Source organism: Tachysurus vachellii, chromosome 20, assembly GCF_030014155.1.
Source record: "Tachysurus vachellii isolate PV-2020 chromosome 20, HZAU_Pvac_v1, whole genome shotgun sequence".
Lineage (NCBI taxonomy): Eukaryota > Metazoa > Chordata > Actinopteri > Siluriformes > Bagridae > Tachysurus > Tachysurus vachellii.
Window position 1 is genome coordinate 4963072 of NC_083479.1, and position 26390 is coordinate 4989461.

At 42.6% G+C, this 26390-nt stretch overlaps 1 protein-coding gene across 3 annotated transcripts in view; it reads right to left on the reverse strand.

The window, feature by feature from the left end:
• Positions 1-24662, reverse strand: part of zmiz2 (zinc finger, MIZ-type containing 2) — a 32388-nt gene extending 7726 nt beyond the window's left edge. For 2 of the 3 annotated variants that reach the window (XM_060895447.1, XM_060895445.1), the window contains exons 1-7: positions 24109-24662; positions 4882-4987; positions 2794-2908; positions 2267-2460; positions 1597-1780; positions 721-945; positions 205-399 (exon numbers count right to left, since the gene is read on the reverse strand). In XM_060895447.1, coding sequence (XP_060751430.1) covers positions 205-399; positions 721-945; positions 1597-1780; positions 2267-2460; positions 2794-2908; positions 4882-4931 — 963 coding nt within the window. In that variant the 5' untranslated portion in view covers positions 4932-4987; positions 24109-24662. Of the gene's footprint in view, positions 1-204; positions 400-720; positions 946-1596; positions 1781-2266; positions 2461-2793; positions 2909-4881; positions 4988-19368; positions 19507-24108 lie in introns of those variants that run through there. The other variant, XM_060895446.1, reaches the window with a different exon arrangement.
• Positions 24663-26390: the final 1728 nt, after the last annotated feature.

The following is a 26390-nucleotide window of genomic DNA, read 5'->3' on the forward strand; positions in this document are numbered from 1 at the left end:
GTGCTCTCAGACTCCAGCAATTTCTTTTTTTTTTTTTGCTCTCACAAAGCAGCAGTTTGTCTAGCACAAAATAAAGAAGCAGGAACCTTCTCACCACGAAATTGGACACTGCTTGCTTGCTACAGAGAGGTACAAACTGCTTGCAAAGAGCTGACAGAATCTTTCAAAATGTCTTCTGCTTTGTTTGTAGGTAAACCGTTTTACCTTGTAATATTGGCCTGGGTTTCCTGGTCCCGCAGGATACTGGCCCATGCTGGACTGCTGAATCGGCATTCTGTGGCCCGTGTAGGAAGGCGAAGGTGCCGAACGCTGTGGGCCGGGCCCGTGGTACTGTATGGCCTGGCCGGGGTAAGGACCTGCTGCTCCCATTCCAGAGCCATACTGCTGCCCTGGGAAACCCTGGAAGAGGAAACAGTTACATGAGTGAGACTGAAACATGACAACGTACATTATACTGCCTTTTCTTTCTAAATAAATGGGGATCTTGAGAATTTATGCACCAAGTCTGACAGTCACATGATGGAGAAGAGGATTTACAACACCAAAGTATTACTGGGAAATGACCAAATAGCTCAGAAGTAGTATTGATAAGTGAAATGATCTGAGACTAGGATGAGAATGTGATGTAGGAGCTCACACAAAACACAATCATAATAAAAACAAGCATATAGTGTAGTGTTAGAGGAAAGACACAAAAGCAGTAAATGTCCTCTAACTAACCTCAGAGTTGTAAGGGCGCTTCAGCCCCTGCTGGTGTCGTGGTGGAGGTCCCTGCTGCCCTGTGGGGTAACCGGAGTGTTGGGGCATACGCTGTCCCTGTGAACTGTACATGCCTCCCATAGAGGGGGGTCTGGAGCCCACCATCCCGGAGGAGGCCATGCCTGGTGGGCCACGGGGTCCAGGGTGGGGCATGAATTGTGTGTTGTAAGAGGAAGCACCACCCATCTGCAAAGCAAAAAAAAAAGAAAAAAAAAAAGAATAAAACAACAAAAAGTGCCCCTACGCCCATCAGACCTAGCAGGCTTGAAACAATGGCTGGAGATTTGCCTGCCACTGACATGCACTGGGCACAGATAGGAAAACAGCAACTAGGTCACCATCATGGACAATCAAATCCACCCTCAATACCGTGGTTATGATGTGATGTCTACTGCTTGCCTGCCAGTGTGTAAAGTCTGTTTTTATAATGAGTTTGCAGGGAGGGCAGAAAAAAAAAAACTCCCTTTAGACTAATTAAAGCCATATTCTAGAATTGGTATTGTGCGATCTGCTGTTCCAGCAGCAGGGGGCACAGTGAGTGCAACCATCAGCTCGTAGCACACAATGGCATGCTAGATTTCAAACACAGAGTGCTCAATGTGAAAAAGAAATTTGAGCTGAAATCCGTACACCTCCATCAACAAGAATACAGCAGATGACATGCTCTTTGTTTCCTGCCTCTCTTCTTAAATAAAGCAAGTGTCAAAATAAAGGACATCTGGCTTTGGTCATGAAACATTCCTTTTTTGTACAATAAAACATTCTCTGTTGTCAAATGTGAGCAAGATAACCAGATAACAACCGAGCACACAAAGACAAACAGGAGATGCTCCTTACAGGCCCGTAGTTCATCTCCTGGTTCTGCTTTTCCTGTATTGCTGCAACAGTCGCCGTGGCAGTGGCGGTTGCTGTGGCGGCGGCGGCAGCAACGGCAGCGGCAGCAGCGGCCTGGGTGAAGTCAGTGGGAGGGCGAACGCCATGAGGAGGCATCCCGAGGGAACCTCCACCATTATTGGGGTAACTAAAAAAAAAAACAGGGTGCAAACACAAACAAGCTGTCATTCATGCTGATTCACATCATCTCCTATTCAACTCAACAGGAGACAATTACTGGCCGTATTGAAAAACAGATGTTACATATTTTTGGAACGTGGTGTGCGAGCGTAGCTGATTATGCGTGTTGCTATGCAAAGTAGAAAGCCTCATTATTGAAGTATTCCACAGAGCAAAAGCAAATGATCAGAGTCCAAAGATATATTGCTATGCAAATCACTTTTGGGGGAGGGGAGGGGTGCATGCGAGTGTGTGCGTGCGTGTGCCGGGGTAGGTGAGTCAGTGCAGGGGCGGGACTCCTCTCTGACACGCACACCAAGGACAGAGCATGCTCAGCCCACGCAGTAGTGACGCGCAACCAAAACACCGATGTCGTCCTACTCCTTCACCACTCAAGGCCTAATCACAGAGCCTGTAAGACTGAATTAACGCTAGAGCTGTGGGAACCTCTTACCTGCCACCGTATGCAGGTCCAGTCGGGTAGCCCCCGCTAGGCCGGCCATACATCCCCTGCTGAATGTAGCCCTTGTTGGGCTCCGGGTAGCCCTGCTGCCCCATGAACTGGGGAGAGTTCATGCCAGGGCTGTTGCCAGGCATCATGTGACCACCAGCTGAATTGCCACCCGGGCCCATAGGAGCACCAAATACCTAATGAAAGAAAGAAAGTGTCCATCGTGAATCTGTATGCTTCTCTGTAATTATCAGCAGCAGGACACTGCATGATTTCTAAACTAAAGTAATGCAGCACTACTCCAAGTTGACTGGACGCCACAAAGACATGTCATGATACATTTACCATATATACATTAAATACCAGCACTTTTTAATAATTTACACCATCCACTATACAAGTAAAATAGCTGTTAGCATAGAAATGTATTAGAATAAGAGCATTCATATAAATTACAAATATAACTCTGGACAAATTAGTACAAATCTATTTTAAACAAAGTCTTAGTCGACGCTGAAGGCCAGGCTTACCTGGCTGGGTGAAGGACTGGTAACCCCCCACACTGTGGTTACCACAGACAGGGAGCCGGGGGGCTGGTTGGTGCCTTGCTGCCAGGACGCTGGGTCATAGGGGTAGGAGCCGTCACTGGGGGAGAAGGACAGCAGGCAAGGTTAGGATTAGCGGAAGAGACAGAAATATTAGCCTTTTTTTTTTTCTCGTTTTACCCTCTTTGTGTTCACCCTGCTCCCCTTTGCCCATGTGACCGGGCAGGAATGTTTGATTTACCTACTGCAGGCTGATCTGAGTGTCGAATTGACAGGACAGAAATGACATAATGGATTTTTACGCTCATGTCTTCATGTGATCCTGACATATGGTGTTAAAGGAGTCAGTGTGTGAGTGAGTGAGTGAGAGAGATAGCATGTGTGTGTGTGTGTGTATACGTGTATTTGGAAGTCTTTGTGTGACTTGAATGTGCTATAGCCACATGCTCTAGAGGTGCTCGGCGCAATGTTTCCATGGCGACTACAGTCACTTAGAGACAGGAAAGAGTAGCAATGCCAAGGGAGGGGTGTGTGTGTGTGTGTGTGTGTGTGTGTGTATACGAGAGAGAGAGAGAGAGAGAGAGAGAGAGAGAGACACAGAGAGAGCATGTGTGTGTTAATGTTCACGGATGTGTGTATGTGTGTGTGTTTGAGTACCTACTGTTTTCTGTATAACTGGATCAAACCAGATTGCTCTCATTTAATCTTTCCAAAATTAGACAAACTACATTTGGTGCTGCAGTGGATCAAAGTGGAAAAAATGCAGCTGGTAGAAAATATCAACGTGTGATTACACACATCTCATTTTGTGTTGAAGCAAAGCTGAAATATTAATTCTGTAATAGTGCAAGTATCAACAAAGATCCTGATGGCAGAAATACCCGAAAATTCCCTTTGTGCATCAAAGAGCTCAGAGCTTTTACTAGCATCAGGATCATCAGCATAACAATTCTGTCTTTTTAATTTATTTGTCATCGCAGCAAAATTGGTATCAGATGCTGAAGGACTATGTAGCTGTGCTCATGATTAAGCCTACTTTCTGAAGGACTTGAATGCACAATTTGTGAGGTTTCTTCACCGCATGGTTAACACAGTGAGATTGTGATACGCGGCATAGCTGTAATCTGATGGTTTAACCCTGAGCGCCCTTTCACACTCTATATTAACAGCTCCACAGTGGAAGCTCCAGAGCCTGAAAACATTTCCAGCTCAACCGACGGTCATTTACAGCTGACCTGCGGCCCACAGGATATTGGGGCTCTGCTGTGGCTCTGAGTGATGGCCTCCAGCATTGCAGGGTTTGTGAAGTCGAGCAAGTGGACCGGCTTGCCATCGGTGGCACAATGCATTCCATGAGACGCTGAGGTTTTTTTTTTCTGAAAAAAGAAAAAAAAAAAAAAACCACCAGATGCTCTTCCATCATAACCCCCCTCCCCCGGCCTCACATCAACCCACCCGCAATGAAACAGGAAACCGCTGTTCCGGAGCCAAACCCAAAGGCACCCAATCAACGCAAGGCTGCTGGCACGGCCAATGAGAATTCAAATCAAGGACGAAGGACGTCTGAGGCTGGGCGAATGACAGATGAGGATCCGGGACGCAGTTGAAGAGTAGTGAAGCCATCACCACTGCGGTTCCTTTTGTAAAGCCAATATTCACTTATGACATTCGGTTAATTATGTTCCCTCACTGCGTGTACTAAATTCTGGCCATAAATAGGACTGCTAAAGGAAGGAAAGACAAAACTCTACCAAAAATGAATCTCAGACGTTAACTGAGGTATCTTAAATGCTGTAAATACTAAATGTGTTAAATCAGACATACTGCTCAGTTGGCAGAAGGGGCTGAAGGCACATTTCAAGCCATGTGGTTTTTGAGTCTTCTGGGAATATAAAGAAACAAGCTGACAGATCAAGAAATTCTGGGGGCTCAAGTGTGCCATTTCTGAGGAGGAAGTGCGTGTGTGGGTGAAGTGTGGAAGACACACACACACACACAGGGTATACTAACACAAAGAACAGGAGAGCAGACAGTTTGTTCATGCACGCACACACACTCATTTGCGGCACGCACCTGTGTGGCGTTGGAGGCAGGGCAGGTTTCATGGAGTTGATGGGGTTCATCGGAGGAATGTGGGGGTCGGCTGAGAACCCCGAATCACCTCAACCTGGCAGGCAGTCTGAAAGAGAAAGAGACAAAATGTCAGATTGACTGAAACAAAAGGTGGTGTTTTTTTTCCGATTCGTTTCATTATGAGTCACTAAGGGCACGCGAGTGCAGTGGTGTTGTGCAGCTTTTATTTTGATGGCTGCAGTTCAGCTCCTTCGGCAGAACGGGTTAATCACTGAGCGCAGAGCACTGGGACCCATCTCCACTCACCCCCACGCTTCAATAACACACACACACACACACACATTTTGCAGGCATTGCTCGAGCTGCACAGCACTAAAAATAAAGAACACAAAGAAAATGCACAATCTTCTCAGATTCCCCTCAGTGCTGTGGATGAGAGGGGACTCGTTTCTGGCTAGAAAACACAAAAAACAAAACAAAGGGGGGAAAAATAAGGCTGCAAGTGTGTGTGTGTGTTACTAGAGGAATCAAGACGATATATTTTGTGGACAAATGAGTACGCCCTGCTCCAAACACCACTGGCTGACTGGCTGTAGATTCCTTCTCTCCATTGAGTGAGTGTGAGAGAGAGAGAGAGAGAGAGAGAGAGAGGGAGAGGAAGGGAGAGAGGGAGGGGGCTATTTATAGCGCTTTGATTTCAAAAGGAAGAGAAAAATGCAGTGTGGAAAAAGCAGCTCAGGATCTTGTGGCGGTCTGTGTGCGATTCGAGCCCTCCTTGAAGATAATGCCTTCAACCCCCCATCAATTATTCAGAGAGATCGGGGGAGCTTGTTTGAAGAAGAGGTGGCTTTGCTGGTTCTTGTTGGGGATTTTTGTGGACATATGTGCCCCTGTGTGTGTGTGTGTGTGTGTGGATTGCAGTCGTTAAGTAACGACAACACCACCACCATACATTCTCTCACACCCCCCCTTCATCAGAGGGCGACCCTATCCTTTTCTCTTGTTCAAATCCTCCAGGTCTCGTCTCCTATCTCGAGGGTAAGCACCATTAACAGACATGCTAATTTGCTGCCAACATCGGTGCCCGTCATACCCCCCACCCCTTTCTTTCCCTCTCTCTTTCTGTACAGATTTAGGTCAGACGCCCTACAGCTTGGAAAAGAGGGATGGAGAAGAGGCTGAGCGGGGAGGAGGGGGGAGAGAGAGTTTATCCACGAGAGGGTCACCTACAGGGATAATGAGAAGAGGAGAGGGAAAGAAATGATGTGCATGCATACGTGTGTGTGTGTGTGTGTGTGTGTGTGTGTGTGTGTAATTAGTAACAGAAATTGAGAGAGGGTTCGGATGTTTGAGTTCCTCCAAAGTCGTATTTTGATAACCACTTGACTGAAGCAGGCTTAATAATATGAACGTGCTCACACTGCCCTCTTTTTCAGCCACGTGCCAACACATGGTTTGTTAAATTGCACATCTTTGTCTTCCCACACGGCAATGCTTCACGAGTACACAGACAACTTGTGTGTTTAGCCTCCTAACAACATCTGAACACCCTCACCGTGCTGTAGAACGTCTCCATTTAATTAATGTCCACTAAACGGCTGATGGACTGAACTGTCTGTGCTTAATTAGGCCTGCACTTGAAAAGCCAACCTCTGTGATTATTAGCGCCGTGCATTTGAGAGCCCCTTCAGCATAGGAGCAGCCATTCAAACTGCCACTACAAATTACAGTAACGCATCTGCTGGCGTGGCTAAACGTGACACCGCTGCGTTCTCTCGCGCAATCCCTCGTAAAACCACGCATGCTGCCTTCTAAATGAACAGTCTGAAGTGCAGAAAGCATAAGCTATGCGTCATGGCGCAGCCAAAAGAAGGCACACACACAGCTTGGCACCATGCAGACAGCACACACGCACGCACACACACACGCTCATAAACCACTGGATCTTATTTACGAGTCCCTAGGTAGAACACTTCAGCTTCCTGATCTCAGTCTCTCCTCACTCTCTTTCTACATTTGTGTGCGCGTGTGTGTGTCTGTGTGTGTGTGTGTGTGTGTGTGTGTGTGTAACAGATAATAGCACAAACTGTTCTTACTCTGCAAGGAACAGAACACACTGTTCTTTAGTTTCACTCTTTCCTAGGTGGATTTTATCCGTCTCTCATTCCTCCCCTTGTCTGCAGTGCCCAGATCCTGTTGCTGTGCCCCACCACCACTGCCTAACACACACACACACACACACACGCACCATCACCAGAGCACACTTGCTAACAAGCATCTCCCTCCTTCTTGTGAAATCTCATCGTCTACCCTTACGTTGCTCTCTTTATTTTTTTCTGTTTGTGTCGCGGGCTCGTGTCTTCTGCTCGCAGAACAGGAATATTTGGGCTCGAGCCTGGAGGCTGCTGTGAGAGTGTGGATGTTAAGGAAAAATAAAAAACCGGCATAAATGTCAAATACGTAATCTATGACAGCACAGCTCAATTTAACAAGCACGTGCCATGAGTGTTTTATTAAATGCTTCCATTTTTTCTAAGTGGCAGCTCGCACTGGCCCGACAAGGCCTTTTTTTTTTTGTTTTTTTTTGATCGGCCGTAGAAACAGCTGCATGTCAGCGCTCTTAAACTCCAAAGTGCAGATTCAGCTCTCTGAGGAGATGCGGGGAGGGAAAAAAAAAACACTGCTGGAAAAAAGCAGTTCCAGGGTTGATCTTGATGTTTGAATTGTAGGCTACTGTTTAATAGTATCAAGCTACAATAAGCCTTGCTTGCTCCTCCTTGCTTCACATTTACAGTAACGTTTACTCAATCACGGGCCAATATCTCAAAATGGAGCATCACTAAAGACCCACTTGGGACTGCCATCCAAACTCCACCATTTGTCCACATGCCAAACTTGGGAGCAACTCTAGTCATGTGACTACGAAGCAGTCCCTCCCACTTTGTGGCCCCAGGCTGGAGGAATGAATTTTAGAGGCCTCCAAAACACACACACACACACACACACACTTAGGAGAGACAAATGGGGGAGGGTAGCCGGGGGAAGGGGATTAGTAGTCACAGGAAGACTGGGTCTGATAACACATTCCTGCACACACAGACACGCATGCTGAGTTGGACACACATTTGACAAGCACTGCAAAAATCATTAACTATGCCACAGCCACTGGAAATAGAACAGGTTTAAGGCGATCAGGACAGCAGGGCAGAAAGTCACAATTGTACAGAGGGCAGGATCAAAGAAAGTGATTTGGCAAACCAAAATGTTTGCGATGCCGTCCACCGAATCATTGAGTTATTTAATACTGAAATTATTATATAGAATTTATTTAATTTTTTTTTTGCGAAAGCAGAATACACCTGCACAGCCGTCCACGTTCATGGGGACGATTACTCTTCAAAGCGTTGCTAGATTAAGCAGTTCACACCTGAGTGCTGGGTCAGTTTTAAGCAGACAGCAACTGACGATGCGCTTGCCTCGAGCACATGCCGATGCACGAATAAAAGACGAACAGAAATGAATTTCCTTCCTCGCTGTTGTATTTACTAGTGTAAACCTGGTAAAAAGGTCTCGCTATTGCCAGGTTCTGGTAGCTATTGTCACTCAGAAAGCGGCCAAGAACCGTGTGCTTGATAAAGTGTTTGTGCTTTTGTCAGGAGAATTGTGAACTGGAATCCTGACAATGTCCTAGCCAGCCGTGACCGGTTGTTTGCTCTCTGTGAGGGAAGGCAGCAGTTTGTTAAAAATGTGCTGGTTGGGTTCACGTATTTCTGAAAAAGGACACACATCGACAGGCTGGGAATTGGCAAGGAGTGAAAGGAAAAACCCAACATATTCAGCAAAAACAGGGTTTTTTAAAAAAAAAAAAAAAAAAAAAAAAAAAAAAGATTCCATAAGCCTCAAGCTTGATTTTTTTTATCCATATATCATGCTCCACTTGCTGTCAAAGTTTTTGCTGCCCCATGGGAGTTATAAAAACAGGTGAACAAAAGCACAAATTAATGCAGCCATTTCACAAAGTGAACATTATTTACTACATTAGTTGGTAGGCAGAGTTTCTGACAGTTCTAGCCTGTGTCGTGTGAGCCTCTGTTTCCATCAACCAATCAACAGATTGCTACTGTCCACAAAAGACCAATCACAAAGCTCCAAAGACAAGAGCAATACTATCGCTGATGTGTGATCGCTAAAGGGCATCACAGGATAATGATGTATTGCACAACCATACAGCCAATTATTCTTTAATTTTCTATTCTGAGGAAAACTTTACTTTCTCATGTAACAGGTTTTGTAATACAAACGACTCAATTAGTCCTTGTTGTCATCTGGTGGCTCCTAGCAACATTTCTACGCCGTCATTAGCTACTTTCCTCTTGTGTGCGTGTGCAGCCGTGGGGGAACTACAACGGAGGAAGTGCCGCCCACAAGGTCAGCTGTTAGTCAGTCAAAGCTTGTTTACCGTCTTCATACTGACAGGCCTTGTATGCTCATGTAGCATTCTTCATACACCTCCGTTTAAATCGAATCAAGCTTCATCACGGTTTAAAACCCAGCCAGTCGTGCTAGCATTATAATCTCTCAAATAAAGACGCAACATCGCAACAATGTCTTCGTCCTCAGATGGCTTGCCGTGATGTTGAAGCGAAACCCATGCATCCATGTTTCGCGTGACATCCGTAAGTCACAGCTGAGAGGCAGAATGCCAAAGGCTGAGTATCTAGAGCAGCAGCGTGGATCGAGACTCTCTACTCAGCACAATTAATGGTGCAGTGAGAGTTTTCTCTAGGTCAAGTGTTCCACCCTTTTTCCATCATGCTCTCGTTCTCTATTCACGAAGTTACAAGCGAATACTCAAATCTCCACCCTAGTCACCTTAAAGAGGCCAGTAAACTTTAGAATATCCCACATGCCTTTGCTTTCTCTCACAGTCTCTCACATGTAGGAGTGGACTGGGTTTGCCTAACACACACACACACACACACACACACACACACACACAGTTCATGTTGTATAACATGCTTTAGTTTCAACAAATGATTGCTTATCTTGTTTAAACAGGAAATGAAAGTAAACAGGGTTTATGAAAATCGAGTGCTGAACGATGCCAAATAGAAATAAATGGATAGTACTGTTTACAATGAGAAACAAAAGTCAAGCAAAATTGAATAATATTTGTATATCAAAAGGGGCCAATCAAAACTGATTAAAATGTCAAGATCCTGTCTTGCTGGTTGTGTAAATTCAATTGAGGAAAACATTTGTGTGTTTGTAGGGAGCGCACACACACACCTTCACAACCAAACTGCGGGCTCATGCAGATAAAAGCATTTCGCAGGTGTCTTCATCTGCCATGTGATACTGGATGAACGGTAGCTAGGATTAAAGGAGTAATAATGTTTACAGTGTCTAGTCTAAATCAAGCGTACTTACATTAGACTAGCAGCATGTTGTGTACATAAAAAAAAACCTCTCGATCATCACAATCCTAACATTTCCCAGCTTTCCTTTACAGAATACAGTCCTCCTGGTGTAGAGCAGGAACTCCCTGCGCTCTAAAACTCATTTTCCCTGCGTGAGCCGCTTTGAATCGAGCAGCCGCCAATGCAAATGGAGCCACATTGTATTGATTCCTCTGTAACGACTTTGTTACGCCGCTGACTGTCCTTTATAAAAGCAGCGTTGGCTGGTTCGTTCAAGGGCCTCTGCTTGATAAACTTGTCTGACTTCAACACTCAGAACAACCCCCAGACAACCACCCCCCACCACCACCTCTCCCTTCCCTGTGCTCTCTCTCCCCCCTGCACCGTGACTCACTCTGCACATAGTGATGGCTTTCTCTCTTTCGGTGGTGTAGAGGGAAGAAAACAGGTTGACTGACTGATGGTTCGCCTGATTAACGTTGACACAAGCACCCGATGGAGACTAGTGCACAGACAGCTTACTGCTGCCCTTCAATGCTGACAAAAGCCACATTATTCTTCTAATATTGGGTAAGAAATGCATGCTGAGGAGCTACTGCAGGGCACCGACGTCGCCTTGTTCTATTATCTGGGTGAAAATATTAGTCAGAACTGTTGAAGATCTGATGCTGTGCTCATTCCATGACTAATTAACAATACGCCCCTTTTACGTTACAGTATCCAGCTTTACAAGTATAAAATTCTGTAATCCGGTTATTCTGTTGTTTTCGTTTTATTGTTAATGAAACAGGTAAGCCAAAGAAATGAGAGTCACACGTTTTCAAAGGCTCTTTATTTCACCTTGTCTGTAGCCTGCATTGAGTTAACCAGAGACTTCCATCTCTTAATAATGAACACTGCCCTGAGGCTAATAGGCCAGCTCAGCCTGTTAGGCTTAAACTCCTCTTCAGAATGAGATTTTACACCTCGTTAATATTCAGAGCCTTAGCAGTCTCAATGTGAGGGCCCTGAACTGACCGAGCGTGTCGCTGTTTAAGACTGAGATCAGACTAAACATTTCAGTAGGCAAATTTACACGAGACATGTCTCCTCTTTTATTTATCTAGGGAGCTCTCGAGGTGAGCTCAGGACACCGTTCGCATGTGTGGCCTTCAGGCTTAAAATAGAGGCATGTAGATCCATCGCTGGTGCACAGCTTGGAACTGGTGAGAGGAGCACTGGCGTCGGAAAGCGTCGAACCACAATCCACACAGGGAAATAAAGCTGCTTCAATCACACACAAACAAACGGACAAGAATCCCCCTTTCTGACCCAAGTCAACACTCGTAGGCTCGTAGACTTATATCGGCTATTGTGGTGAACAAACAGTAGCTACGGCTAAGAACAAGCAAGACACGTGTGGGGTTTTTTTTTTTTTTTGCACATGGTCAAGGCATGGTTAACCTGATTACTGAGTAAAACCAGCTAAAAGATCTGAGGACATTCAAGAAATGTATCTGGCTTTCCAGGAAATAAAACCTCACACACACTCTCTGGATATGAGCATGCTATGAATCAAAGATGTGGACTGATTGAACAACGGCTGGGTTTCCAGTGAGCGTAGGCTGTGGTCAGAGCTGCTACGTAAGTCTCGGAAAGAGCAAAACAAGACAGTGACGAGGCGTTTAGAGTGGAGACGTCAGAAAGCCCGGGCCGACCATGTCACTTCTGCAGGGGCGTACGCGGTGTAATATAGTCCATCAGACGAGGAGTTCCACCCCCTGCACCCCGCGCTGACTCATTCAAGTCTGACACACATACACAAACTCTTTCTAGCTCACATTCACACACACTCATGCAAATGTACATTGATCCAGTTCCCGGCATATTTGCAAGTCCTTAACAAACACTGTATATTAAACAGCAGAAGCGAGAGTCCTGGAGCCTTTTCACAGATAGAAGGCGTTCTGTTTCTCGCTACTATTTTAGCCTTTTTGCAATTCTGATTAGCATTTTTATCCATCATACGTTACGAGAACCAACACAGAAATGAGTAATCCACTAAATATAAAGCAATAACAGCATCGTGGATAGATTTATTTAGCTCTGTTTCTATTTATGTTTGATGCTCTTGTGTGCTGCTCATGCAGAGTTTTATGTTTTACGGTGTTCTAGCGGTCGAGGGCTTAAATAAAGAGCACGGGGTCGGCCGAGCGTTCTTGTTAAAAAAGAAAAAAGAAAGGGGAAAAAAAAAAAAAAAAAGAGCGCAAGGTGCCAGGAATTGCACCATGCCACACAAGCAAAGTGTAGACCCTGGTGAGCAAGCGGAAAGGAAGTACGTGTGTCGGTGTTCTCAGAAATGAACTTCACAAACTGGCCTTGCAACTGATCATGCTCGATGTCTTGAATTTTTTTACCTCCTCTTGCTCTTCTCTTTGAGGGGCACATACGCAACAATATATCCCGAACTCCTGAAGTCAGCTAATCTGTCATGGGAGTAATTCATCCTCTTAATTATAGCGATGATATGAACATAAAGCGAAGCGATATATCCTCAATAAAAAATCCTTTAGTGGTTTAAAATTGACTTGCACCTTGCACAAGAAAACAGAATGGGTTTTCCCCCCTTCATTGTTTAAAGCAGAAGAGAAGCCTCTGTAGACTTCTCTATAGCTTTTGTTTCCTTGTCCTTTTAAGACGTAGTTTTTCAATTTAGAGATAGAGACTGAGTTAGTAGTGCTGCTGTTGGTCCTCTACTATCCCCTTCTGTCTGAGCCACACTACAGGATGGCCTCTCGATGACTACAAAATATTTTAGATTGGTCTAAGAAAGATACAATACCTGACAATATCTTAAAACTAGATCTATGGGCATTCAAGTCATTTCCTTGTGTCAAAGATGGCAATACAAATGTGAGCTTTACGCTTTACACCAGTGGCAGTAACATACAAAGCTGACTGCCTCAAATCAGGCTTAGTTAATAGTCTGAATCATTAAGCCAAACAGAAGGAAGCATTATTAGCACGTGTGTCTGTGTGAACCTGTTAAAAAGGCCTGGTTCTGGCCGATATGACCCGTTGTACAATACCAATCAATATTTTCTCATAATCAAGAATTCAGCAGATCTTTAACACCATGCAAACCACCACATATATAGGAGAACTGCACAAACTTTCCTTAAACTCATGGCTGGCTTTAAAAAGTGTCGTGACTGCTGTGTGCCATGCTTGATGTAAGTCACACTCACGTCTAGCCGTGACTCATGAGGTGCTGGCAGTGACAAAATGATTTTTGGTGGGATAAGTAAACATACAAATTAAACTCATGATTGCTTTTCCTCATTTGTATAATTAGATAGGAAAATGTGACGTGCTCATGCATTTAAGATGGATGCCGGACATCGGTGAAGCGATGATGACAAGAATTTGTTATTTAAGGCGTAATATATACCATCAATCTTTAATATTTATAACCTTATGTTAATAATGCTGCTGTGAAGTACGTCTATTACAAATCTAATTTATTTGGGTCGATGAAGGCTATAATCCAGCACAAAACATTTTCAACATGATTCAGGATTAGAAATCTTGTAGGATTGCCTGAGCACTGGTGGTTTATCGGAGTGTTATTTAGTGACCACTCCACCTCCTCCACTACAACGTGTGAGGCAGAAAAGGTTAAAGATCAAGACAGTTTTATTGTCCTGATGGTTTCTTAGTGCTGTAGCAGACAGTGTCTCTACAGAAAAGATTTAATGGCACCTATCTCTACATTCTGAGAATCTGGGAGAAAAAAGATCCAGGACATGAACTTGCTTTCTGCTTGTGTTTATGCCTCAGTAATCATAAATGCTACTCAAATCAGACATTTGTCCATAGACTGATGGGGTGACTCAGTGATATTTCTCTGAACCACCATCGGTTTGTTCCTACTAGCAGAATATCTGGTGGTGCTTAGAAGCCAGAAATCTGGTGTTAAACCTTCCATCTCTCTTTAATACAAACATACAACTGTTGATAAGGACATCATAAGCTTTGTGTAAACTACTACCTGAATATTTTAAGGTCTGGTTTTACTTGGCCAGTGAGAGGGGGCTCGTGACGTGACGTGACACTAATGAGGCATCCGTCAGGATCCACAATGTCCCCGTCGGTGAGTACAGAGAATCCATTAACCTGCTTGACCTTGCATGGCTGCTACTCAGCTCTGCCTGAGGAAGGACCTGAGAATGAACCTCTTGAAGTCGGCCAGCTGAGCCTTCTTTACACCAGATCGACTCTTCTACACAAGGATGGAGGAAATACATAGAAAGGAATGGAGAGTCGACTTGGGCTGAGGGTTTCATGTGGAGTACTTAATAGCGATTTGAATTTCATTTCCAATCCAAATCAAACTTGTGGAATAATAAGCAAATGCTTCTCCTTGCTCAAATCTCACACAGGCTTTTCAGCCTTTTATAGTACCAGACTGTTCAACATATTTATCTGAAAGCTCTTTGATGAGCACAGAAATGCCTCACTGTGATGCTAATAGCAGGATTTCTGCTGAACTAACGAATGGAATTATTTGCTGCTTTAAACAAACGAACACATTGAGCAATTCAGCTGATGCAAAGCAGCTCATGTTCTGAACTAAATGTTCAAATGTTACCCTAATGTAAGCAAATGAGTACGTTTCCTCACTCAAGAGGCACAGCTCGGAGCCCCCTCGCTTCCTCGCCCTCCTTTTGTCCGTAGGATGATAAATTGTACTGTACCTGCACCTCCTCACATAAGAAGGCACGCCATATGGAGAGTGTGAGTGATGACATGGTGCTGTTTTCCTCTGGTGGCCAGATTAAAGGGAAACGGGCTTATTTAAGGGAGCAGCCACGTGGCACAGCAGAGTGGCGGCAAAACTGCATCAGAGCCAGGCACAGCTCTGATGAGAAGATTAGACAGAAGCCGACTTCACAGATGAAAACCACAGGAAAAGAGAGTCGCTCCAAATGACATGTCAATGGCATCATCTCTCGTCACGTGTGTAACCTCTTAGTGCAAACAGGATATTTGATCAATTGTAACTTTGCATTTACTTCTTATACGATGCCGAGCAGATATTTGAATGCTACGATAACTTACTCTAAACCACATGGTGTCACAATATCCAGACACGCTAGCTCGAGGTGAAAATCCAAGAAAGCCTTTTTGCTTAGGATTATTAGTAAAATTATATATATATATATATATATATATATATATATATATATATATATATATATATATATATATATATATATATATATATTATATATGTGTATACATACATACACATACATATGTATGTGTGTGTGTATATATATATATATTATATATTTTCTCTTAGAAAGTTCTTTTGGAGAATGATTTTAAAGTAATCTCTTACACTGTCAGGATTGATCACGCCGTCATTAGAAGGCCGAATGCAAATCCATACATCAGTAGGGCATGTATTAAATTTGCGCGGGCCATTTTCCAGACACAATTTCACCATTCGCTGGGTTTTAATAATGAGACAGTTCATCAAGATTATGCATAGGTACTTTAAAAATGATCAAAATCTTGCAGAAAATAAATCGCTTGCTATGACTGCGGCAAAACCGCTTCCACGTTTGACTTTCGCCGCACGTTCACACCGACGGCGTTTAAATTTAGAGTGTAAGATTTATCCTAAGAACAGAGCACACTCGGTTCTAACGTATTTACTACAGCTCGCGATGCATTGCACAGCCTTTAATCAGCGTTATACTGGATGTGCAATTATGACTAAGTTTAGTTTCAGTTTGACTTTTCCACCAGTCTAAAAAGATTTTAAACTCTGACAGTAGTTCTGGCGGTAAGGCAAAGCACTCGTTTACACTGTTGTGCTCATTCTGTTCCAACTATCGATACGTTATCATTTCTACGGTAACAGCTGCTACACAGCTTGTTTGGTGATATGGTAAAGTTGTGAAGAAGTCAATACCCAGACATTCACTTAGCATTTCTTTAAGAAATCTCCAGTGTCAGGCACTTTGTAACAGTCAGATGTAACGTTTTCCACCACAGAAAATTTTTCTTGCGTCTTATTGATTTCAAGAAAGAGGGGGAAGTCTGAGTTGAAGGAATAGCTATTTATATCTGCTAGAAGTGCGAACAGTGTTTCCCAGATGTTCCACAAAATTAAATGGAATTAAACTCTTATCATCATCTTATCTTGTCATATAAGGAGAATAAAAACTCTGGGGTTGGTGTATCTTACTTCCAGATTTAAAAGCAGCACTTTGCTTGTGGGAACGTGGCTGAACTCATCACTTGGTTACTTGCAGTAGGGATATTAGTAGCTCAGTGGTTAAGGTGTTGGATTACTGACTTAAGGTTGTGAGTTTGAATCCCAGCCCCAACATGCTGCCACTGTAGGGCTGTTAAGCCCTTAACCGTCAATTGCTCGTTCTGCCAAACGCCTCAAATGTCGTAGAGACGATTCTTCACAGAAATGTGAATTGTACAAGCCCCATCGTATTATTGAATCGAAGTTCCCAACAATTTTCACGTTTTGTGCTTCATGTTGCCCCACAAATCTCTAATCTTCTGAAGAGAGTATAAAACTCCTTTGAGGGCGCTGAGGCAAATCACTGCCTATGGACTTTCTTCCTGCATCAATATAGCAGCACAAGAAACAGTGGTTGAGCCTCTGGACTACTGAATACGAGTTGTGAAGACCACCAAGAAACAATAGCTCTCAACAGCTTCTCCTCATCTATTATTATTCTGAGGTTCAAACGCATCATCACGCTACTTCGGAGCGTCAACTGCTCTTAGGAAACAATGAGTATTGTAATATATACGCATGTATAACAATGCTACAGCAGGGCACAAAGCCGAAATAACAGCCTGGCACATTTACAAACATAACTTAGCATATTTTGTAAAGAGCCAAATAAAGGAGGAATCCATTAGTAGCTAGTCATTCATCTGAACACTCTCTTCACTCACATTCTCAAGATTCCCAGCAGCTGGTAGAAAGGTACTCCGGCTTGACCTCGGTGACCGTTGCACATTTATATCCGAGACAAAGTGTCTTTTCCCTCCTCATCTTTCGGAAGAATCAACAGTCCCCAGGCCACAGTGCCCTACAGGAGCAATTTGAGCGAGTGGTCCAAAAAAGCCTTGTGTCCTACAGAGATCAAAGCTGTTCCTGTGTAGCCAAACACACCGGGGGGAGCAAAGGAACATCAGTTTGCACAGCAAACGGCAGCTGTTCTGAAAAGGGAGAGTTACCTGCCCCCACCGCGCTGCACAGACCAACCCTTCCCCCAATCCCAAGAGTCTAGCCTTTAGTCGTTTTAACATCCATTACACCTCCATAACAAAAAGATCTGACGCAGACACGTGTTTGACATTAAGGATGGTCACATTGTTTCATTTGTTTTCCTTTTAGACTCAAATATCGAATGTCTCACAAGACAACAAGAGGATGTTCCAGAGTCTTGGGCTAAGTCCTGCTTGCAACAAATTGTTTGTGACGCGGTGTCTGTGCGTCCAATCCAGTCTGGGATTTCCAGGTCACTCTGAGCACAGGAGAATTAGTTAGCGAGCCAGGCTTCGGTTCAGAATTCTAATCACACCGAGACGGCCACAAGGCAGCTTGAGTGCTTCTCGACACTTTGGCAAGGCCTCTGCCTGTAGCTTAAGTAACAAAAGAACGCAGATTAAATTTTGTCTTAATGGTTTCACGAGAAACGGTGCAGAATGTTCCGTCGTGTCTTAAAAGAGGGGAAAAAAATTAATAAAAAGACACCTTGTTCCATGGAGCAGTGCTGTTTGGCCATAATTCTACATTTATTATACAAGTTGATGAACCCTGGCCTCTGCTTTTGATCAGGGAGATGTGTACGGAGGGAGGGGGAGAGAGAGAGAGAGAGAGAGAGAGAGAGAGAGAGAGAGTGTGTGTGTGGGGGGGGGGGGTAATGAAGCCGTCAGCTACTAAAGATCTTTACTGTGCACTAAACCAGTCAATAGGAGGTCAGCCATCTCTTTCTCCATCTGTCTGAAAATACACTGCAAGTGTGGAGCAGGGGGAGAAGCGTCAGGCAGGGCATAGACAGATTACACAGGCAGAGCTATCTGATGATCTGCAGGCTGTTCAGTCTTACTGTCAACCTTCTGTTAACACTTGTGTTGTGGTCGGAGTAACACCTGTGTGTGTGTGTGTGTGTGTGTGTGTTCTGCTCTCTGATGTTCACATCTCTGATGTGTGTGTGTGTGTGTTCTGCTCTCTGCACAGAAGTACCGCTGGATGAGCATCCTGGGCTTATGCTAATAACGAACATGTGATTGTTGATGGTGTTTAAAATAACTAGGATTGATGATACGGTGATACGTAGAATTCTTAGTATAGCAACATTACTAACAGACATATATCTGGAAATATTATTCAAAAGAACAATTATTTAAGGATTGTTTTTTGCTTGTTTATTTATTAATAGCCTGCTTATGTTTTGTGTTCTTTTTAACATATATCTATATGTATTAATATGTATATCTCTCTATCTATATTTATACACACACAAGCATCACAGTTATCCAAGTACAATCAATCAATTTCACCTAGGTCTTGTTCTGGTCACACAGTGGTCCGTCTCCACTATTGACAATGTTTAATGGTGGTCGAGCCCCCATGCTCTGCTGTTACATGATCTGATTTAACCTGTTCATCGCACATCTCTCCCCTGAGCAGGGGCTTCCGTCTCAGGGCAGCCCGTTTCTGCGTTAACAAGAGGGATGTTCCTCTGAAACTCAATCCTACTATATTAACTATGACGACCACAAGCCGGAGGTCGAGAGCAGACCCTGACATAATGCGAGCCTCAGAGCGATCCTTCAGCGCAGCCACAATGAGTCGATCCCAGCAGGCAATGTGGGCTGATTATTTCCACGCCTCAGCCTGTGGTTGAAAAAAGCCTGCTTGCGTAGTGACGGCAGACAAGAGAGCTGAGGACAAGGACTCGAGATAGCGAGCAACACAGAAATGTTCAATGTCAAATAAAGCTGACAAAACAACCAAAAAGAAATATTTATAACTACTTACCAAATGCAGAGGTGCGGCTGTGTCAGAATTCCCTCACAGCATGAAAGTAATAATGGCTGGTTATTCATAAAGTTAAATCCCCAGTTAAGGTCATTTCCTCTGTGTCTCTTTAAGTCATCACTCCACAGATTATGGTGCTTTACAAGACTGTAATCCTTAACCACAACTATAAGGCAAACAGGCTAAAAAAAAAAAAAAAAAAAAAAAAAAAAAAAAAAAAAAAAAAAGAGGAAGCAGGGTCAGTGTGTAAAAATGTTCTATCGCACTCAGTTAATGAACAAACTTTATGAAAACATGAAAGATGTCATGCCTGCAGCAAGATGTTCACTGCACTCCAATCCAGGTGGAAAAAAACTTCCCAGGGCACTTATTTATTTATTTTTTAAGTGGGAGTGAGCAATCTACGAGATGATGAGCATGTTGATGATAATGATGATGATGATGATGAGGGTGATGATATTAGAATGAGGGCTTTGGAAGCTCATATTTTCAAATCAGACGAGGATGAACAGACTAATAGTATAAAACGTAGCTGCAATGTTGGTAGACGCAAAGCGAGGCCTAAATCCCTCGGCACCACGATCAGCGGGTATTTGAACGGGTTGGCGGGTGGAATGTGGGAATCCAGCAACTCAAATTCACACTGCGAATCTTGGACTGCACTAAGTAGCACGTGTGAATTATAAAGATTAACACGCAAGCCGTTCCCTCCCAATTAATACACAACAGACCCCTTTTCCTATTAATCCCTACTGTCCAAATGACAAATTACTCACCAGGGCACTGTAAATGGCAATTAAAACCGTTTATTCAATAAGTATGTGAGCCATTTGTTTTCGAGGCGTGACTCGAAGGTGTGAGGGAGCCAAATCCTCCTAAATCATCCATTGTCTCCGTGAGCGAGATCTAAATTAAATTACCTGCTTGATCTTTTGTTTCCCCTCTGGAGCTCCTGTAGACATGTCCCGAAGAGAGGGGGGAAAAAATTGCTGTCTTCAACATTACATGTCTAGCTCAAGCTCAGTGTGTTCTCACAGTCCAAAAAAAAAAAAAAAGAGAAACTTATTGCACTATTTTTAACTTGGTTCAACCCTCAGAACATGTTAATTGATGTTTATTAAGATGTTCAAGCAGAAGGTAGTGGACTCAATTAAGATAAGATCAAGAGATTATTAAGCTTCTCCATTTCATGTGTGCGTGTGTTCGGAGATGCTAAAAAAAGGCTCTTGTATGGAAGCGTGAATCAAAACGTCTGAAAATAAGCTGTTTATTAATGACCCGTGTCCTTACGTCAGGAGCAAAGAAATGAACGGAAATGAGTGGGAAGCTCTGACTAATATCACAAAGTCCGAAAAATCTCACTAGGACATCTAAAAACAGTGTGGATGACTCTGTCTCGAATGAGTGAGCAGAGTGTAAAGGTACAGCGCTCGCTTTCAGAACACAGAGGTCTACTTAAAGCCAGAAGCCATCCGCTTATCAATAATTTACTAAGCCCTTCCAACAAGAAGTGCTTCATGTAAACATTACCTGCCACTGTGCGGCCTATTTGAAATAAAAGTGTCCGCTTTATTAGGAACACCCACACGTCTGGAAAACATCGCAGCAGAGCAACACACACACACACACACACACACCAGGATTCTTTAGTTAATGTTCACGTGAGGAATTCAGTAGCTGTCACTGTGGTCTGTGGCTGAGGAGCTTCTAGTACTTTCAAGCTTGTTGAGATCAAACTCAAATAATGAATCTATAGAACAGTGGTGAGCTGAAAGCATCGCAAGACACACAACACTGAGGCAGATGGACTACAGCAGCACCATATCACATGGGATTTCAGTCTTGTCAGCCAAAAACAGGAACCTGAAGCTACAGAGATACATTGGGCACGGAATCGTTTGAACCAGCTGACTGCATGAATGTGCAATTGGGAATGATTTCCTAAAAAAGTGGCAACTGCATGTATATACATGTAACCAACCTTTGCTGTGCATATGTATATACATACACACACACACATACATACACACACGCACACACACATACATACATACACACACATAAATAAATAAATAAAATAGACCTTGGGTAATTATAGGATTCCTGAAACCTCATCTAAAGAGAGAAAGTGTGCCAGTGAGTTTATTACCAGAACCATTTCAGGCACAGGGAAGCAGATGGGATGTCGAAGGAAGTCATTTACACTACGTACTGACTATTTTAGATAATAAGATCCAGGAATTTCCATGACATTATGGCATTACAAAAAAAAAAATAAAAAAATAAAAAAATGAATGCCACAATTACTTTTTTCCCTTTGTGCAAGTTTTGTGCCATTGTGGAAAAAGTTTGTCAGGCGGTCTGATTCTTTATTGCCAACAATAAAAAGCTGATCATTAACAAAAGTAACCACATATTGCTTATTACGACATACTTTAAAGGTGCAACAGATAAAATGAATATTTTTTTCTCCCTGACATTTGAATAATTCACGAAGCTCCGCCCACAGGATCTTTAGTGGTCTGTTTTATCAGTGTCTGACTTATTATTTATGATGTTCTACATATCTTTCAGGTTATTTGCCAAGGAAAAGAAAGAAACTTACTTTTCTAACACCTACAAGACCAGTTATTATTATAAATGCTTCAACAGCATTTACTTTAGAAGCCTTTTTGTCAGGCTTGCGACGCTACCACCAGTGTTGGAACGTTAAACGAATGTTAAAGACGTCTAATATAAAAAGAGCCAGGTGGCCACGACTTGACTCTCGGAAAAGGCATCTGTAGCCTACCTGTTGCATTTCACTGCATGTCGTACACTGTATGTATGCATCAAATAAAATTTTATTTATTTTTGTGTCTGACCCACAAACACAAAGCGTGTTGAATGAATTCTGGCTCATCACAAGAACCTAACCATCCGTCTCCTTCACCACCTTCTCTGACCTGAGTCACACTCAGCATTCATAGAAAGCAGACACCCACATGCAAGAAGAAGCAAAGAAAAAAAAACATCTGAAATGTTACACAACATAATACCTGGCTTCATGGGTGGAGAGCTCCAGCACAAAGACATTGTGACACACAAACATGTCGATGTTGACACACTGAGTACTCAGACTGAGTGGATTTAAAACTCGATCCCACTTTCCCCCCTTGTGATCCGATGGTGCCATCGGATCTCTCCGTATCGGCTGGCGTCGTCACACCAACTGAGCAGACTATCTACAAGCTTTTCTGGAATATCTTCAAATGTGCAACATCAGCATGCAGTGTGTGTTTATGTGCAAGATCTGTCAACTCAAACAAAGTAACACGCGTGTAAGACATGCTGACGGCATAAAATATCCATAAGCAGATTGGAAAATGTGTCAGATTTACTTTCTTGTGAACTCTGTAGTGAACAATCCTTCAACTGCAAATCACTTTCAATAAAAATCACCTGCCAGGTGTAGAAAATACATACTTCAAATATATATATAAGTACTGAAAAAGCAAAACATGGTCCCTGGATTCTTTTACCCAGACCCTGTAAAAATGTCTGAAATGACTTATCTAGCTCTCTGAGAAGTTCTCAACTGTGAAGGGAGGTGAAGCAGGAAACATACTATTACACTGGTGTTTCATCACACCTGCAGGACATAAGGCAAACTAACAGCAACGAGCTGTTAGACAGAGAGAAAAAAAAAATGTACTCCAGCTGAGGTTATGTGAAAATAGTAGGACAGAAACAGGCTCAGGTGAACAGACGGCTTTAAGTTCAGATCCCACTACTGGGTACAAAACATTGGATAAAAGCATCTGCCAAACGACTGTACGTAAAGCAATCAGGGTTTTAATTGTTGTTCCTCAATTAATGCTTGGATCATTTGGAATGAAAAGTCATTTGATTAACAGTACAACAGAGTGCAAATACACAACCAGCACATAACGATAAATACACAATACACAGGACGATGACTGCAACAAATAAAAGGTATGTTGGGGTCTGAGAAGGGTCTGGGTTCAAATCCAAGCCTAGATGTAAACTCCTGGCTCCATCGGCAACACAATCAGCTCAATTAAAATGTGTTAAATGGAAATGTAAAGTACACACAACACCTCCCTTACTGCATTTCAGGTGAGCATCTCAGTGATAACCTTATCGTGTTACTAAAGACGAAGTGGCTTCTCAGTCACTTCAGACTAAAGGAAGCTTGGAATGAAAATAAAAACACAGTCCGTGGTGCATCTCTATCTCTCTCTTCCACTTGCTACACCAGCGGCTACATTTAAGTCACTGTACTCATAATTAAATGTTAAAAAATAATCATTTTGCGATAACTCCAAATCATTTGTCACAAAAATGTCGCCTACGCTGTTTAACGGCGTTTAATGCTTTAACCCAGAGACGTACAAAACAGCAGAGTCCGGTTCGGATAAAGCACCTTAGCTTCAGGGGCTAATTCGAGGTGGCAGGCTTGCTAACCAACTAGCTAATCTGATTGCTTACACCTAATATTAACGCTAACGTGTTAGCATCACTGAGCTAGCAGCTAACCAGCTGTTATCATTAATTTATTTTATTTTATTATTATTATTTTAAATACCAAAAAAATACCATTAAAAGCACCGTTAGAGGACATCGAGCAGGGGGGGGCAAAAAGAACGTGGTCAATACTTAGAAAGTATTAGAATTGATTAGCAATACTGGATAGCCTTGCTAGCTAATTAGCCGTAGAGCTACATTATTGACTCTTACCTTGAGACTCCAGCTGCCCGTGGTTGTTGGATCGTGTAGGACTCGGAAAGACGCCGGAACCTAACTGCTCCTCTGTCTGCTACAAGGAGATTTAATTTTCCCTTCTTTCTGAATCGACTTAACTTGTAGTTAAGGCGCGACACCGCGACTAGTCGTCCTAGTTCGGTCTGTAATCCATCTACGATCGGGGAAAAAGCAAGGCTAAGAGCTAAGAGCTACCAGTAAAGGCTACCGGGCTCTGTGCGTATCTCTGGCCGTGGAGCTCCCGGAGTCCGGCGGTGAAACCGCAGCATAACCAGCGGCGGATGTACTGAAGCAGACGAGCACTCTGAGCTCCGGAGCGGTGTGTGTGTGTGCGTGTGTAAGACTGTGTGTGTGTATATAGTCCGTAACGTTACCCACTCGTCCGTATTTTGCCAGGCTCAACCGCATTCCTCTCTCTATTGCACAATGAGCCGCTATAATTTATTCATGAGCTCATGGGGATGGAGGTTTCTCTCTTTCTCTCTCTCTCTCTCGCCCTCTCTCTTTCTGTCAGAAGAAAAGAGAAGCAGTTTTTTTTTTGTCACTCACCCCCTCATCATCATCATCATCACCGCCCTCCCCGGGCCGAACGTCCCCCTCCGCTGCTGTTCAGGCCAGATTAACAGATCAGCACATCGAGCGAGTAACAATCGAGCAACCTGTCTATCGCTTAGTGACACGGGTTCCGTCCCAAACCGCGTGCTCATACACTAAAGAATCTGTCATAAGTGCGCCACCAACACTGACTATTTACTAGCAGGGTGGTGCTGTTTTAGTAAGCAAGTGTTCATGTTCTTAAGTGCACTATTTATTACAACAGTATGCGGTTTCGGGTGTAACCCGCATACTAGTATGTAATGTAGCATGTGACCTAAGTATTTGTTCTGTACAGTAATATGTTTTGTTGTTTTTGTTGTTGATTTGATTGTTTTTATTCACATTGCACCAGTAATTTATAATATAGGATTATATGTAAACAATTAGTACATTTTAATATCATTTCAGTCATTTAATAATAATAAAAATATGATTTTTAATTTGGATTTATTTATTTAAATTCAGTGTAATGGTTCTCATTTACAAATAAAAAAAAAACCTTAGGGTTAACATAAACAATAACAACAACTACAACAATAATAATAATTATAGTCTAATTATAGTCTAATTAAAGTCTAAAAATTCTAGGATTTCCCATGTAAATAGTTTGACTTATAGTAATAATAAAAAATAAGATTTTATATGTATACACAGTATATATCTACTCGAACATTGATATACAGATTGTTTTGTTCAAATACATAACACACAGCCAGTTGATTTTATAATAATAACTATGTAATCAAATCAAATCAAATTTTATTTGTCACATACACATACATACAAAGTACAACATGCAGTGAAATGCTTTTTACGACTGTATGGTATTCAACCATAAAAGGAAAAAGGAATGCAATTTGGGATAAAAAATAAAACCAAAAGGAGGTAGATAAATAAAGTATAAACCATATAAATAAACTATATAAAATATGAAAAATATGAAAATATATGTGAAAAATATTGTATATACATAAATGCGTTTATATGATTGAACCTTAAAGTGACCATGTGTAGTATGGTGTGTATAAAGTGGCACTGTGCTGTGCAAGTCCAGAGTTAAAGTGACATAGTGCAAAAGATGGTTGTCCGATACTAGATCCTGGGTGTTTCCTGGTTTAAACTCCGAATGGCCTGCAGGAAGAAGCTTCTCATTCTCTCTGTGTTTGCTTTCAAGGAGCGGAAGCATTTCCCTGAAACGACAAAGAAAAGAGTCTATTGTTGTTAATGGACACAGTAGCATACCCAGGCTTTTATATAATAATATAATAATAATATTTTCAGCTGTGGTCAGAATCAAGTAGAAAGAGGATGATTAAAAATTAATTGTTCTGATATCCACCAGTCACAAATATCTATATAACTGTGGTCTTATGGTGGCCGTTTCCTACTGATGTAAGTGTCAGAGGTGAAACTACAAGCAACACAGTAACTACAGGCAGTTCAGTCCATTCTTTATGTAAGGTAATTAGACATTATATTCTGCTGCTACTACATGTAACATGTAATCTTTTCCTATATCGTATAATATTTTTTGTTCGTATTACTTATTCCTATCATTTCTGTTCTCTTTGTTTTTAAATTCAAGTTTCTTACAAGAGATAGGGATGGTCTGGAGTATATAGTGCACAAATTCAGGGGTCAAATGTCAGCTCCAAATCTTT